Below are 17,823 nucleotides of genomic sequence, written 5' to 3' on the forward strand. Positions count from 1 at the left end.
AGACAGACAGAAGTAGAGCCAGTGACAAAGACAGAATTGAACAAAAACAGGGAGTATGAGAATCAAGCAGACCTTTCAGCTGAATGCATTCTATTGAACAGAGATAAGGGTCAATACATATATCTCAGTGCTTCACATCAAAATTATATTAAACCTTTTCTCCAGCATCCGGAAAGGCATCCTTAAATTTAATACACTTGAAATAAGAGATTTTTTGACAATATTCAATAGAGTGGAACAAGACAGCTAAAGAGACAGGCAGTGTAATTATTTAAGTCATCCTCAACCAACGCAAGTTGTTCTTCATTTACTCTTCCTTTCCTGCTTTGCATTTCTACTCCTGTGACTGTGTGCGGCACCTCTGTCATACATTCACTGAGCACTCAATGTCAAACCACATTCAGATGAAAGAAATCAACACAATCGAGATCATCTTTGAATAAGTGGCCCAGAAATGGGCCAGCATAAATGTTATAAATACCTGGACTCATGAGACAATGAAAAGCTTAATCATCCTCTTCACTCTGCTGTCAAACAGTGCACCTTTGTTTTGGGCAACACAAGCTGTTTGTTGGCAGTAACTCATACGGTACTTGAGCAAAGAGTCTAACAACAAGTACATTGCATTATCCACACAATTTTGTTATAAATTCCATTATATCATCTATTACTAATTTAAGCTTCAGATTTTGATTTTTTTTTAAAAAGCGGACTCATTTTTAAATTATGTTTGTATGTTTGAATTAAAATCTCAAATACCGTTTTGTCTTTCCCAACTTTTCAGCAGTGAAATGCCTGACTAAAAACGCAAAGTGACAAGTAAATACACACAACGATCTCTTCACATATAGCTTCCAAACCAAACAATGGTACAGTTTGTATACAACTGCAAAAACATTCTAATTGCTACATTAATAAAATGATGTTAGAAAAAATAGTCTACAAATTGTGAAGCAGATTTGTGAGCTGTTTGTAATGGATTAAAAGAAAAAGCACAGTCAATGAATTCTGATACAGTAGGTAAGGCAAACTTACAGTGGAACAGACAGTGATAGCCTCTGACTGTGGCAAGAACACAACCGTTTACTCGTCGTGTGAACCAATGACAGTGATAGGAGAATACTAAAGGTATAACTGTGTTGTCCTTCAAACATCAGTCTGAGTAAAGTGAACATTTTGTTTAGAGGTGATGGTTTCTACACTGAAGGAGTAAGTACTGTGCATGGGTGAACAAAATAAGAGAAATGTCTTACCATATAATGAACTCCAATGCAAAACAGAATGGAGTTGAATCAATGCTCATTCACAGTCTTACAAGGGAAGTATTTCATTAAAGAATTATTTATTGATAGTACAGGATTGCATTACACTTCATGGTGTTCCTGGTATTTTGTCTAACCCCTGTACATCCCTAACTGATACTGACTGTGGGCTTGTATTAACTGTTATCCTTTAGTTGCTGCTAGACCATCAACAACATTTACAAGCCATGTCATTGGCTAAGCTTATCACTTGAATCCAGGGTGTCTTAGCTTCTCTTCAGAGTCACCTCCATTACCTTGGCAGACTCGGCGGAAGCACTGAGATTCACGCTGAACGCTGTTGGCACCAGAGGAGCCTTTAATAAGCCAAAAGGCTCTAAATGGACAAAAAAGCCTTCTTTCCGGAACTGCAGCTCCAAGTTTTGTGAACGGACTCTAACTGTTCCGGAGAGGAAATAAACAAAACCATGTCCCTACTCCACCTCCTCCTCAGTGTTACTTTGTATGTGTGTGTGCGCATGCTTAAAAGTTTGAGCTTGAATTTGTTTATGTGCAGACCAGCACAGTGCAGTCGAAAACAAGTCCTAATTGGAATTTAAAGACAAAAACAGGGCTAGCCCAAGCGCATTCAGCCTTCTGAACCCAGGAACTGCTAATCTTTTTGGCAACGCTTTTCTTCTTCTAATACTTTCAGCTTTTGACTCTTAGCTCTAATATAACCTCAAGTCCACACATACAGTATACAGACCACTTCTACACTGAAGGACCAGCGTGTAGGATTTAGTGGCATCTAGCTGTGAGGTTGCAGACTGCAATCAACTTAAGACCCCTCCCCTCACCCCTCCTTTTGCAAGCAGTTAGACAAACCTACGGTGGCCATCAGTTAACATAAAAGCATGAAAGGTCCCCTCAAAAGCCATTGTTTGGTTTGTCCGTTTTGGGCTACTGTACGAACATGCCGTGGAACATGGCAGGCTCCGTGGAAGAGGACCCACTCTGTAGATATGAAGGGCTCATTCAGGTGATTATACACTAATGCAGGCCCGCCGTGGAGGGGGTCAAACGGTACAGATGACCCTGGCCCATTACTTACATAGCTGAAAATACAATTTATATATATTTAAATACAAATATGCATTGAAAACAAATTTATGTTATTGTCATGGGGCTGTCGAAACACTTGGCCAGTCAGATGTGCAGAACACACATGTGTCGCAAATTGACTAGCTAAGTCAAAATACCAAGTCACCGACAATCAAGGACTCAAAATTTTTTCCTCTCTCCTGTTTTGCTTTAAGGTAAAAGGCGGAAGATAACTGTCCCAAACTAATGCTGAACGATTTTTTTTGGAAAAAACTAACTTGATGAAGCTCATGTGCTTTATACCATATTGAATTTACTGCATGTATGCAAAACTGAGCATGGCCTGGATGGGTCTATAACACTGGATTTCGAAATGGTTGTTGGAGACTCCCATGGCCCTTCCCACAATTGAGGTCACCGAGGTCTGGACCTCGGTATTTTTTCTGAGGTATATATAATAAAAGTCATTAAATAATTGCAAAAAGTTGTAGCGTTATTAATAAATTAATATATCTACTTTGGTGCTGCAAAGATATTGTAAAACGCCAACACATTTGATATTGTTGTCTGATCACCGGCATCAACGCTTGTAGGTGGGTGGAGTGAATGATCTTGTCATTACTACAAAATCTTTATTTAATGCATTGGTTCCTTGATTATATCAACAAACCGGACAGGCAGCGGAATCCACGGAGGCGTGATACCTAACTAGAATTTAATAGCAGACCGCTTGTAGTTCAATGTCATTCATCCCCAGACATCATCTGAAGAATAGCTCCTATGTGGTCGTGCTATGTTAAACGGTGGCCTTCCATCATGATGTCAATACATAATATTGTATTATTGTATAAATATATTATTGTATAAAACACATTTTGCTCAGGTTTATGTTCTGTTTGAGACACATTTCTATAATTCACACTGACATGGTTTGATGGGTTCATGCTCCCAAACCCGGCTAGCAAACTCTGTTTTTGGACCTCAGTATTTCTAAAACCCTGTGTATGGTCATGGAGACTCCATCTGTGTCACAACAAGGCCAATGGCCAAGAGCTTATTTGAAACTGACCATGTTGGTATTAGAGCTAAGGGTGGTTTGCTGGTGGTGGAGCTGGAATGGGTGTGGATGAGTGGTCCATTTTGGAAAATTTTGTCCTCTTGTCCATAATTCGTAATGGCTGGCGTGCATTAATTAAAAAAAAATCATGACTATTGCATTAAATATCTGCCAATAGTGCCCCCTAAATGCTACATACTGGTCCTTTAAAGTTCTGCCCTGCTGTGTAGACAGGTCAACATTTTACAGTCTCTTGTTTTGTTGTGGGTTGTCTGAGCCAAGCTGCTGTTCATGCCACCTAATAAAAACTGCAAGGCGGAAAAAAGCTTTCCTTGTTTTACATTTTGTTGTAGAAATATTTGCTGTTACCAAACACCATCACATGGAATGTCTGGCTTAACTGTCATAATATTTAAACACTGCAATGAAAACAGTGACAAAAAATTTCTCTCCTACTCCTGAAAACCAATAAATAACACCAATAAAAGTACTGTACAGAGACATCTAAGGCTGATATCGATAACTCTGCCCTGACCTTTTGCTGTAAGCTTTAGCCATTCAGTGTTGATAGCAAAGCCTAACTCTCACCTGGGTGGCTGATATTAACTGGGTGGACCATCATTTGGTCCATCAACTGGGATGATTTGGTCCAACAACTGGGAAGGATCAAATCATGGCTTAATAGTCATTGCCAAAATGTATATTTATCAATGCAAAGGTACAGTCCTGGTTGAACTTATTAGCACCCCTGAATTTAAGTACAGAATTTGGAATATCTCCAGAAATAAATGCAAATTGACCAATTTTGTATAATCTGAAAATTTAATAAATATTTAAAGTTACTGAACAAAAAAAATGCTTTCATACAGTAAAATACAAAATGCAGACATAAAATGTATGCTCAACACAATTATTGAACCCTTTTTATGAATTTAAATTAGTTCCTAAAACAAAATAAAAAATAAATAAGACTCACCTGTGCTTAATGTTCACATTCCCGATGAGTTAACCAATGAATGAAGGTTTTATCGCATAAAAAGGGGCTGGTTGTTTCCAGTTTCTTTTTTACAATGAAGACAAGAGAGCTGTCTGAGAAAATCAGAAATGTAATTATCAAAAAACATTACAATTCCAAAGGCTACAAGGCAGTCGCCAAAGATCTTGAAATCCCTGTTTCAGCAGTTCGTTAAGTTATCAAGAAGTTTCACATCATAAAACTGTTAAGATGCTTCCAGAATGTGGTGCTCAGAAGAAACTCAGTCAGAGAAGTCTGCAAAGGTTGATGCAGATCCGGCAGCACAAAAGAATGGTTGAGAAGGAAAAGTACTGATTTAAACTGTGGACTGTTTTAAACTGGCCAGCAATGAGTCCTGACCTAAATCCCACTGAAAACCTTTGAAGAGAGCTGAAATCTGCCATTGCAAAGAGGACTCCTGCAAACGTAAAAGAGCATGAACGCATAGCAGTGGAAGAGTGGCAGAAACTTCCAGCAGACAGGTGGAAGAAGCTTCTAGATGGTTACAGGAAACGTTTTGAGGCCGTCATTAATGCCAAAGGTTCTGCAAGCAAATATTTGTGAATGGTGCCATTATTTGTGTCTGGGGTAAATTTTGGGTTTGTATTATTTCACTATTATGCAAGTTTTGTTTTTCTATTTTCTTTGGTTCAGTAAGCTTGGATATTTTATTAAACTATTATTATTGTACAAAAACAGTTAATTTGCATTCATTTCTCGAGATATTCTAAAATCTGTACTTAGAATTCAGGGGTGCCAACAATTTCAACCAGGAATGTATAACGATGAGAGCTACTGATTTAAGGGCTGGGCCATATGAAAGAAAGATGAGCACAGGCGATGATTGAACTGTGACTTCTACTGGCATAATGTCATTGTACTAAAATAAGAATTGAGTTACAAGTCCTGTAATTTTGTGGATTTTTAAAAATAAGTCTACGAGGTTTATCAATGACAAGTTTCAAGAGCCTTCATTATTGCTAAGTCACACGTGAGGTGAGTTGACAGAGCTGGCCATTTTTAACAACATTATATCAGCAAAGGTCCAATTTCCTTAAAGCATATCAAAATGAAATGTCAACCTAAATTATGTCACCAAAATGCTAATGTGCCTTGGAAGTGACTCAATGAACTGATTCCATACATGATCATCATAAATTTAATCTTCTTGTTGTTTCTCTATTTCTTCTTCTATCCACCTGTCTCCCTCTGTCTTTTTCTCTAACTACAGGTTCAGATGAAATAGAGCCTCTGCGTACGAAGCTATAACTCGGCAGGCAGAGGTCACAATCCACTTTCAGTAGATTGGCTGAAGATTTATGCCTTGTCTCTCACTCCCATATAGTGCTGACGGAGGTGGAGGAGCAGCAGCCAATAATCACAGGAAATTGCTTTGTTGGGGAATACAGATGTGTGAACTCCGCAATGACAGATCAGAGAGAAGAGGGTATGTCGTTGTGTCTGTGTTTGTGCATCAAGTGGGCCCACCATTAACCTAACAGCCTTACTCATGCTCTGGATTAGGTCAATTTGAGGCTCATTCAGAAATTTCCCACACACAGCAGCTGCCAACTGTTTGAGTCTGGTTTTGGACTGAGGTGAACTGTCTTTTACCTCTGAACATCATTCAGTGCCATATAGTGAGTGCTTTTTCCTGTGAATGTCCTGAAACTGGCACTCTGCTGAAACACACTGTAAATCTCCAGAGAGAAAGCTTTTAACCTTTTCTTATAACCACAGTCTGCTCAGGAGAGCATACACACAAGTACAAACACATGAACACACACACACACACACACACACACACACACACACACACACACACACACACACACACACACACACACACACACACACACACACACACACACACAGAGAAATACACACACACAAACATACACAGAGAGAGAGAGAAACAATTGTATCAGTTCAAAGCATTAACATTCTCCAGAATATAAGCGGGGGTTGAAAGCAAATGTGACTTTCCCAAGGTGTGTGCTGTTGCATGGCAACCATGGCAACTAAACTAAAAGGCTTTTAATTTGACTGAGGCCATCCACCTCTCACTGTTACATAGCTCCTCCCCTGGAAAGCTGGCTCAACCAACAGGAGCAGAAATCATTTTTAACCTACAAAATATACCTGTATCTTACTATGCGACAAATGAGCTGGGTCTAAATACCTATAAAAGGCTGATTTAGTCAACCATAGTGTAGGGTTGAAATGGTGACTTAGTGAGTTATGTCACTACAATAATGGATCATATAGAGTAAGTCAGAGGCATACTGGTGATGATATTTAGGGTAATTCTGCCTCATTTCACTATTTCATTGTGAGTAGAAGCATATCTTTCAAAATAGAAGCTTTGCAAATTTACCAATATGTCACCAACACAATTTTACTTAGCTAGTCAATTGCCCATTTCAAAGTCTATGATGCAAAATTGTTGCAAAACTCCAAAAGGGAGTGTTATCTCAAAACTCTTAACCAGGAACCTGTAAATGTATTCAAGTTCCCTGTTCTGGATTGTTGTGTATTTTTCTTGGAATAAGGGAAAGCACCTCACCTGGATGCTTTCTAAACTTAAAGGGGTTATTGTTTAATAGCTATGGGAACTTGGCCAACTTTTGAATTGTTACTTACGTTTGCTGATTGACAATGATGAGACCTGTAGGGACTTTTTCTACAATATCTATGATGCTCTTGTTAATTAATTTCTAATGTAGGATGGGAATATGTTGACATAAGGTCACTGCATGGTATTCATTTACACTGAGTTGAAACAAACTTCTGTTTTACTAAAATTCTCATTATTATTGATGTTGTCATGGTCACCATCATCACTGTCAGCGGCATCATCATAGTTGTTATTGTCAAATCTTTCTTTCTCCATCTGTGAAAGCGTTTGTACATTTTGTGTGTGCATGTGTTTGTGTGTGCATGTGTTTGTGTGTGTGTGTGTGTGTGTATTCAAAACAGTGGGTCTTTCAAGGTGAAGGAGAGAGCATGCAGAAACATAAAAAGCCAGCCAAATGGACTCTGAACCAAACACATACAGACATGGGAGAATTATGACTGCAGGAGTTTACACAGCAGTGCCCTGTTTAAAAATACAGCAGTGAGCAGAAATGAAGACAGCTCACATCACACTAGAATCCACACTTTTTGCACCTGTTTCTATCTACAGCGGAAAAGGAGAGGCTGTATAATACCCCTCAACTATATCAGACTATATTAACTTCAACAACTTCTTCAATTTCTAATCCTTAACAAGAGTCGCATTGTTCAAGCTCCCCTTTTGGCAAGCGTCTGCCAGTGGAAGGAGGGAAGCGAAAAATCAAATTCATCTTATCTCTGGAACCAGGATGTCCTAGCTCATCTCCTAAATTGCTGTCATTATGTCATGTCACCTGACATGTCACCTCGTTATAGTTCTGACAAGGCTTCCACAGAATACTATCATTCTGAAACCGAAGCCATGTTGTCAGCACAACTTACCGTGACTTCAAAAAAAAGCATCAGGATAAAACTAGAGGAATCCTTAAATCTTCGGTCATCAACGGAAAGGCTTGCCAGAACTAAAAGGCAAAGAACAGCACACCTAAAAAGACCTGACATTGCGTTTCTGTGGCTGACAAAACTAAACTGTGCCTTTCTGACCTTAAAACATGGCTGAAATCCACTGCTGGATCAGACTCTGACAGAAGAACTCATCACAGCACAGTCCCTCTATCCCTCTATCCCCCCTGTCACCCCCTTGACTTTTGTCAAGTCAAGTCTAAAGTAATCAGATTCATGACTTGAGACTGATTCAAAATAATATTTTATATAAATAATAATTTAATAATAATAATATTTCAATAAATAATTTATAATTAATAAATAATGTGTAATGGATAAAAAGGGTTTTTCCGTATCGAGGAGAAAAAAAACACTTTTCTTTTCTAACATAAACAAGTCCTGGTGCAAGGCCTCCAGGAAATTGTAAAAACTGTATCCATCAGTGACAATATGTGTTTGAAAGTAAGCACAGTAGGCACACTGAGTAGAGTTCTGCTGTGCTTCTGAAGAATCTGAGGAATGCTTTTACTCTGCAGGCCATCAGGCCGAATCTCTAACAAACACACACATAACAACTGGACAGAGCATCGTAGCTTGTTTAGATTGGTTTGTTGAACAGATGTGCAGTACCGTCATGAATAAATGTGAGCGAAAACATGAGATGAGACATCTTTATAAACACACACACTTCTTTTGTGTTGATTGTGGCACTGAGGAATATAGCGGGTGCCTTTCTTTATGCCCTAATAGAGTTTTGTCTGGGCTGTGCTTGGTATCAATTCATCTCAATGCTGAGAGACAAAACAGACACTCTCATACATAAACAAACACACACACACACACACACACACACACACACACACACACACACACACACACACAGACAAAAACCTCATTATTCAAAAATTCGCCTTATGACAGAGGCACAGGAAATGATGACAAATTGATGCCAAAGAGCCTCTCCCAATCCCAGTTATCTATGACCACAGACACACACTTTTCCAGATACACAACGAAGCCAGACATCAAATGTGGCCCTTGGATTGTTTTTCTGTCTGTCTCTTTCGCTCTTTCCTCATTGATTATTTAGTAGAATTGTATATATGCCCTGAAGGTGTCCCCTCTTTTTCCACATATTGTGTATTAATTTATAGTTGGTTGCCAACATAATAAACTCTTTTCTCTGTTACCAAACAGGATAAGTGGTACTCTCATAAATGACGTGTGTATATGCGTCTTTGTGTACAGAGGTGTGTGTACTGAGGTTATGTCTCAGTCAGCACTCCTGTCTATGCTCTTGTATGGCTCCAGTCATATACCCTCATCTAGGCAAACTTAAAATCAATGGTAGCTATTAATTAGTCTACCTCTGACTGACGCTGATACAGTTATAAACACAAATAGAACAAGAACACATTATGCCCATCGAGCTGTTTAGAGTTGGACTGATTTTTTAAAGAATAGAGACGCTGGATAGGCAGACATGTACCTGTGCTGTAAATATAAAAAACAGAGCAAGCAACAACTTGACCAAACTGAAACAGCCTCCACAAATTATGTACACATTTTCAAGGTCAAACTGAGAGGAAGTGCTTGATAAGATTACTGAGTCTGAAAGTCTAGTATCTTGAATTTCACAACCTTGTTCTTGGTTATTATGAAAGCCATAACTGGATTGTAGAAAAAACACAATGCATTATGGAATATTCTCACAGGTGTCAAGTTAAGCACTGCAGGTGCAGCAGTTCAGATTTCTGTCTCTTTTCTAGCACTGCTCTTTCAGTGGCTTAATTCAGAATGGATAAGAAGAACCTTGCTTCCTGGTGTGCTACTAAGATTATGAATGGAAGATGGGTCAGTGTCATTGGGCACAATTTTGAAAATGGCAATCAATAAGCAACAAGCTTACTGTAATCCACTTGTGCCCTAAAATTCAAACATGTCTTGCAAAAGAAAACAGAAAGAGCAAATTGAAGACACAGGATAATCCTGATAGCAGTCTATAAAGCACCATAATGTTTGAAATGTCTAGTAAAAATACATCCTGCATGGGTCAGTAAGTTCCATTCATGCCGGCAGAGTTACAGAGACAATTTCCAAATGCTTAAATGCTTCCTAGAGACCTCATGATCTTTTTCTAATAATCCTAGGTGTACCATGATAATTACAACTGGAATGCCTAACGTTGCCACGACAGAATTCTACCAGTGCTGCCATGGTAATGAACAATGGATCGTGCAATGACAGTGGTAAAAGATAAAGTTGGACAATTATAAGCAATTGTCTGTGAAACGTGTAGACAAATGATACCTTTGCTGTGATAATCTAAATGTTTTCCTCAAGCCCTGTAACTTTACATAGCAACACAATTAAAATACTCAGTTTTCTGTAAGTTGACCCGCATCGTGAGCCAAGATTATATTGTATAAAGTTTGTAAACACAAAGGACCATGTCGTAGACATCGAAAAGTCGACCGGCATCCGATTGGTATATTTTACAGACAAAGAGCAAACTATAATATTAGACAAATACAAATAAGATAAACACATAATCCTGGCTAAAAACAACAGTTGCAGATAGCAAATGCAGGAAGGACAGCTGGCAAAAACAATAACATTGTGTGAATGTGTAAGTTAATAGGCTTGTGATATGACTGCCCCATCATTAGGCTACAAGTAGATCTGTCTATAATTACATGTGTGTATTCCATTAAATTCATGTGCTGCTTAGATGTATTCTTATGGTGTGTATGAAAATTTTAGTCTTATTCTTTCAGCTGCAACCCTGTCAAACTGACTTAGGAACAAAAAATATAACTGAAGCGGTAAATACGCTTTTTTTCATATCTTATAAGTACAAGTACAAGGTTTTAGTGCTTCAACCAGTCTGTGTTGTAGGATAATATTGGTATAAAAAAGCACAATAAAAGGGCTTGGACATTTTTTGCAGCCAACAGAGGAAAAAAATGGAATGAAGAAGATAGGAGGGGGTCTTCCGACTCTTGCATTCCTATAAGACCCTCTCACAATGTGCGCACCAAGCTCTACGGGATCTTCTACCAATGGTGACGTCATTTTCCAAGACAATTGACTGGTCGGTACATTGGGCTTTTATATCAGTTGATCTGTTATCTCAAACATAACCTGCTCCGGAGCAAGTCAGTTATGCAGCATAAATTACCATGGTGATGTACCCTGGTAAGAAGTGAAACACCATCGTAACCCTGAAAACCCAGGGTTAAACCTTAAGTTACCTCACTAACCCCCAATCCTGCTTTGTTGTACAGGTCTCTGCCCAGATTCATGCCAAACCAAATTTGGAAGGGTGGGTAGTTTTCACTTTCACTGTAGATAACAAAACAGAAGGTACTTTGTTGCTTTGGTACTTTCCTCTTGTCAGTCATCTGGGTGTTAACAAGTTGGAGGACAATAAAGCTCATTCACTTAGTTATTCTGTGATTTACTTCCTCCACTACTCGCTAAAAGCATTCAGACCGACAAAAGCACTGCGGAAAAGGTTCAAGCTTCCTCACTGATTTCAGTGAGAGTATTCCTGCTGCATCAGGGGCTCGCGGCCACAAAGGGCTCTGGGATAAATATGTATGGAGAACAGCAAAAAAGTTAGTCCTGGCTTTACTTTCACCACAGGCAATGTGCTGTATTGGCAAATCAGATACGTGCAAGCACACAGTCCAATTGGAATACCTTGTATTGTGTACCTCATTGCATTGTGCAAATTCGATGTTTAAAATTTCAAAACTTACTTGGGGGAAAAAAATTATTACCTTCGACAGGGGGGTTATGTTTTTACCCGTGTCTGTTTATTGGTTTGTTTGTTGGCTTGTTTATTTGTCAGCAGGATTACACAAAAAGTGCTGAACTGATTTGCACCAAACTTGGTGGAGGGATGGGGTAGGGCCAGGGAAGAACTCACCAAATTTTGGTTCGGATCTGGTTAAAGGGGTGCATCCAGGAATATTTATCACTTTCCTTAACATTGCAAGATAGGGCATTTTTCGCCTAGGCAGAGGTATGGGCTCTACTGAGTGCCACTCTAGTTGCTGCTGTGATAACTTTGAATGAATCTGGGCTCAAAGGAGTAGAAACTGCCTTTTGGTGTGTTGCTGATTAATAAGGTTTCAATTTGGGTTTCCTGGTTTGTATTCTATCTTCTACTTGTATCCACACTAAAGCAGCCTGCTGTGTTATGTTGCAGGGCGGCTGTCAATTTGACTGCGTCCTAAGAATTAAAAAGTTAGGACAGCAAAAAGGGTTTTAAGTGACCCTTACAAGTGCAAGCTTCAAGGTTCGGCCAGATCAAAACAGTTGAGTTGGTCTAGTTGGTGTGGTGTCTCACCTTGCTCTGGTCAGTCCAATACAGGAAGTACCCTTTGGGGTCGACTGTTAGAGTCACCGGGGTCACAGTGGTGGAATCCTTGAGGAAAACAAAGAAAAAGACATGTGGAGTCAATGTGTGTGTACTTATGTCTGTGTTTTTACATGAGTGCATGCTTTTGTGTGTATCACAGAATATTTTTTTGGGTGAACCAATTAATTCATTTCTTAGGATAACAGCATGGTTTTTCTAATACTGCATGCATACCGGAATCTGCAATGACATTGAAAAAGCTGTTTATGTTTTAAGCATGCACACAATCCTTTCCTTCTAGGGTACTTTCCCCACCATGACCTGGCATCGTCACAAATGCACAAATGACCAAGTAGCCTGGCGTGTGAGTGTGTGTGTGCTTGTTTGTGTGTGTGTGTGTGTGTGTGTGTGTGTGTGTGTGTGTGTGTGTGTGTGTGTGTGTGTGTAAAAATGTATTTGGGACGACTGCAACATGAAATGCTGGTTGTTTCACAGCTGATGTTTCCATCTTTCCCCTCTTGTAACAGACAAATGCTTTCCCACAGTTCCCACATACAGACTTCTCCAAGCCTCACACATACAAACACACTCAAACAGTTCGACCCTGAGGCATACATGGCAATGCCAGATATTATTGGATGCTTCTATAAAAAGAAAGAGCCTTTGCTTTTTTTTCTGTGTCCACAGTGGCCGTGGTTCAGCTGAACACTAGCATATTGTCCTCCTCAATCAGGCATGGCTGTGAGATCAGAGTGATGGAAACCACATTTACTGTAGAGAGCAAGAAAATCTTCAAAGTGTCTTCACAAGGCTTCTAATGATGTCCCTATCACAGCTAATGGTCTGCATCTGCTACACGCCTGTGATATTTGGGTGCGACCCTATGCAACTTGAAGTGTAGGATATCATGAAAGGGTTGAGCTGGGCACTGGGAGCTGGCAGACAGTGGAGGAGTCTGTGCTGAGGTGTGGAGAACCATTAGCACTCTGAAATCATTTCATACTGTCTAAATAAGGCAATCACCATTTATGGAGCCACACCTGCTCCATGACAGACCAATACTGAAATCAAAGCCTTTATGAACCCATGGAGAAACTAAAAATACAGAGAAAAGGAGAAAGAAAGAAAAAAGGGAAGCGAGCGGAAAGTAAGCGAAACAACACATTCAACACTGGAAATGGTAACTGCTGCATCAGAGGCATTTGCTGTAGTGACATTTGCTATGGCAACCCACCATTTGCGTGAAATCTATTAAGAGACTCAAGATGAATCGTTTTTGTTCTGTTCACATGACTGCACAATCTTCGCAGGCTTGATTGAATGACAAAAGACGCAGCTCATACAATTGACCGCATGCAGCATACACACACACTGTACTTACAGCCTGAGGGCAAGAAAAAAGATTCATGTTTGCAATTCTTAGATATAGCATCTCATAAAAACTGCAGCCCCACATCTCCAATCTCTACTCAAGTTACAACCCACAGCTCAATTTCCTCAGTTTGGTTTTTACAGATAAATATCACTTTCCCATCCTCCAGGAATATAGAGATTACTCTTAGAAAACTTTATAAAATGATAATGAGTTGGATCAATAATTTTACTGTCAATTTATATTTCCAATAAACCAAGTCAAGAATTCACTTAGTGGGCAAGAAGTGGTGACTGATACATTATTTGGGATATCAGAGAGAAGGGAAGAAGATGGCTCGAGAGCACTGGGGATCTGCCTAATGATGTGAGAGCAGTTATTTTCACCTGCTTCTTTCTGTCCTAACTCTCCATGGCCTCCACTACAAACACATTAAGCCATTATGGACTCAAAGATTCCCTTGTGGGTCTGGGGATTTGTGAAAAACATAACTACCTATAACATTGTGGATTAGACTTCAGAGTGATTTGCTGAGATGACTACCTCTGGAATGGTACTGCTCATGCTTTTTGTTGTCTTATGACTATTTTGAGGATTTGTCATTAATAGGAAGATGTTAGTCAGTCTCTTTGCTGAATTAGGATGACATTAGGGACTGACTTGCGAAAGTGCAAACACCCTGAGGGAACCCTTCCTGGCCAAGAGATACTGCCATAATTTTCAGTAAAGAGTCTTTACCATTATTCATCACCTGAGGGGGCGTGAGGGGGCGAGAGATGTGAACTCAGCATATTGCTAATGCTAATGACACATCTTATAACTTTTAAGGGATTTTGGGCTCCCTGTGGAGCCTGATAATATTTCATTCAATACAAACCAGGCCAAAAGGGCCTAATACAAGTGTAAACTTAAAAAAAATCTCTGTTTATGTGGACCCAGCATCATCTTTTACATATTTCACGTCTTGCCAGTCTCTGTCTGTGATCTTTACGACCAAGCGTCTAAGGATTTGGATGTCCTCCACTCTCTCTTAACAGAAAGCAGCTCTTGGTGCTGAATGTGCCATTTGCACTGACTGACATATAATAACACAATCCAGGCAATGTTTTAAACCATAACCAGGTCTGTCATGAGCTACAGTAGCAGCAAGTTGTCTGCAAGTGGCAGCAACAAAAGTACAAAGTGTGTATGTGCATGTCCGTTTGAAGTAGGTTGGAGAGGTCTGGTAGTCTGAGGCTTTCACAAACATTTCAAGAGGTTTTCCGATTGCTCTTCTATTGTTTTTCAACAGTCAACCATATAACACTGTGTGCAGCAGTCTGCAGTGCTTCACTTTAAAATTTCAGACATTCAGCTCCTGAAATCTCATGGCTGTTGTTCATGCAGTATAGTATGCCATTTGTACACAATCAACAAAACTTGACACCATTTTTGTCTCCGCTGAATGTTCAACAGTGCGACAAAATCTGTAATTTTCACTAAAACTAAAACAACAAAAACAAAACAAAAAAAACACCCACTGAAGTAAAGCAAAAAATTAAAACTCATAAACTGTTGCCATCTGTTGCTTGTACGATTTCTTGTTGAAGGAGGTTAGAGTGGAGCCCAACATTCAAAGCAATGACAAGAAGAAAATGATTAACTTCAATCCCTATTTACTGACAATTTATTATAGTTCTTTCTGTTTCAGTCTGTCTCTGTATTCGTTTGTGATTTTTTCCAAGAAATTATACAGAGGAGAGAGGAAGGAAGGAGTGTGCGGGAAATGAAACAGAGAAAGTATCTGTGTGTACGTCTGTGTTTGAGGGTGTGTGTTGTCGCAGGAAAGGCCTGGTGGGAAGTTGGTTCTCGAGATATGGCCCTAATGTACTAACACAAACACGGCTGTTAAGGGAAACAGACACACTCCATGTACATCCCTTCTCACAACATGCCAACCACATAGCTGAAGGGGCACCCACTTTTTGGTAATTACAAGTTAAGGAAACAGTCAAATTCTCTTATATAAGCTTAAGCTTGATGACTGACAAAGTGGCAGGTTTGCATGTGTGCATAATTTCCTCTCTGCCATCTGTACTGACCACATTCACACTCCTTTAACACTGCTCCACTGATGCCATCTGCACTGTGCTTGAATCACCTGAGCTCAGTGAATATGGATGAAAGTAGTCATGACTGTACTCTTATTCAAATGCTCACATAACATGCATCAGTCTCGGAGAAACCAGAGGAATGCAAGCCGTTATTCAAAGACATGGGCTGTGGAAAGAATTGAAAAAAATACATCACAGAAAGTCCCTTTTAAAATATAAAGCGCTTTTATACTGACAGCATTTGAGATGAAGTTCAAACAAATTCAATTTTATAGCCAATCTCTATACCGTATGTTTGTTCTCTGTTGTATTATTACACGGATGTGTTGATTTGTTGTTTGGGGAAAGGTGCGATGCAGTCATAGCTGTCTGTTAAAAGCGTTCCACTGTTATGTTTTCGCCAGCTACTCAACAGCAGTGTGAAATCAATTTTAATCAAGGTCATTTCACTACAGCTAGACTGCCAGTAGCATGGAAGAATGGTGACCAAAAAAAAGAAAGAAAGAAAGAAAGAAAGAAAGAAAGAAAGAAAAATGAAAATACACAATCGTTATTCAAGTCTTGCCCGGCGGCTACACCGGGGCCCTACGTTCAGCCTCGATACACTTATTAATTGTAGTTAATTGATAAAAACCTTTCCAGTGAAGGGGGAGGGGCGAGCAGAGTTCACACGTTTGATTTAACGAGCGGCGCGCACTCACTCACTCATTCGCGCGGGCGCGCACACACATACAGTGAAAAGAGGTATGTGAACACCGCACGTGTCGGCGGACGCGAAAGCCGTTCCATTTCTTTCACGTTGACCAGCAAGCCAAAGGCAGGGAGCCCCCCCCAGTCAATACGGTCTCGATTCAAAATTAAATCACTCGGCTGTTGTTGCATGAGGAGCCCATAGATTTTGTAATACATCCTAGTGGTGGTACATGCATGCAAATAAAGCGTGCAGAAATGATCCGACAGTGAGAAATAAAAAGAAAAAGAAAACTCACTGCCGGTCTCTCTCGCCGTTACTTACATCATCCCATTTCATAAATTTGTTGCCCTTTCTTAGGCTCTCGGGCACGGACACTGGCTTGAGCTGCAGCGCATGAACTCCAGGCTGTGCCCCTGCCATTGACTCATCTACTCTTCTCGACGAACGGCAGGGTTAGAAATGAGTCGCTTCACTCTCTTCTACTCTTAATTATCTTCCTCTCCTTTTGCAGTCTGCTTAAAAGCAGGCTGACGGAAGCCCACTACTGCTGCCAGTATGTCATTCCCGCATTGACGGCGGCGGTGGTGCGTCTCTGCTTTGTGGAGCTGTGGAGGCGGACGCAGGCGCAGCGGACCGGGGCCACTGACTGACTGACTTGACTGACTGAACAGCATGCAGTTAAAGCGCAGACGAGGAGAGAGAGGGACAGAGACAGAGAGAGAGAGAGAGAGAGAGAGAGTGGAGGGGGGAGAAGGTGGGGGATCTGAATGAGTTGCACGTCTGGTTTCAAATTGTACGAGTCAATGCAGGGACAGGATAGATGCTTTAAGTGATCTAGCGCCTCCGCGCGTCCGAGGCAACACGATGGGCCTGAACGGCCCCGAGCTTTGAACAGACGAGACGCCGGGAACGTGAAAACCTTGGCGTGATGTCATACTCAGAGCAGGGGTATGCAACAGTTTTGTTTGGCTAAGGCTGTCTTGTGACATTATTAAATGCTTAATGCAAGGTCATATTTTCTTTCTTTGGTAGAATTTGTGTTTGAGAGGCCCTGTTGAAAACAAACTTGTTACTCTCACATGTAAATTGTGATATGTAGGGTACGATTAGCCTGGCAATAGCCATTAAAGGTATTTACATTCTGTAATTATCTCCCTATAATAATATAGTAGTAGAGGAGTCAGCCTTTCACTGGACTCAAATTGCCTATCTACACATGAGGGATTCACAGGAAAGGATGCAACAATGTATGTATGTATCTAATTGTTGATTCTTCAGGTAAACAAAGGGATTACAGTCAGAAAGCTCACATGGCAT

The 17,823-nt window shown here is 40.1% G+C and overlaps 1 protein-coding gene across 2 annotated transcripts in view; it reads right to left on the bottom strand.

The window, feature by feature from the left end:
* The window catches only part of LOC120788678 (1-phosphatidylinositol 4,5-bisphosphate phosphodiesterase beta-1), a 110,479-nt gene extending 93,338 nt beyond the window's left edge, over positions 1-17,141 (bottom strand). For both annotated transcript variants that reach the window (XR_005707281.1, XM_040124644.1), the window contains exons 1-2: positions 16,828-17,141; positions 12,336-12,413 (exon numbers count right to left, since the gene is read on the bottom strand). Coding sequence is in view for 1 of the 2 variants with exons in the window: in XM_040124644.1 (XP_039980578.1) it covers positions 12,336-12,413; positions 16,828-16,926 (177 nt within the window). In the remaining variant the exon portion in view is untranslated. The remainder of the gene's footprint in view (positions 1-12,335; positions 12,414-16,827) is intronic.
* Between the last annotated feature and the right edge of the window lie 682 nt (positions 17,142-17,823).

This window comes from Xiphias gladius, chromosome 4 (assembly GCF_016859285.1).
Source record: "Xiphias gladius isolate SHS-SW01 ecotype Sanya breed wild chromosome 4, ASM1685928v1, whole genome shotgun sequence".
Taxonomy (NCBI): Eukaryota; Metazoa; Chordata; class Actinopteri; order Istiophoriformes; family Xiphiidae; genus Xiphias; species Xiphias gladius.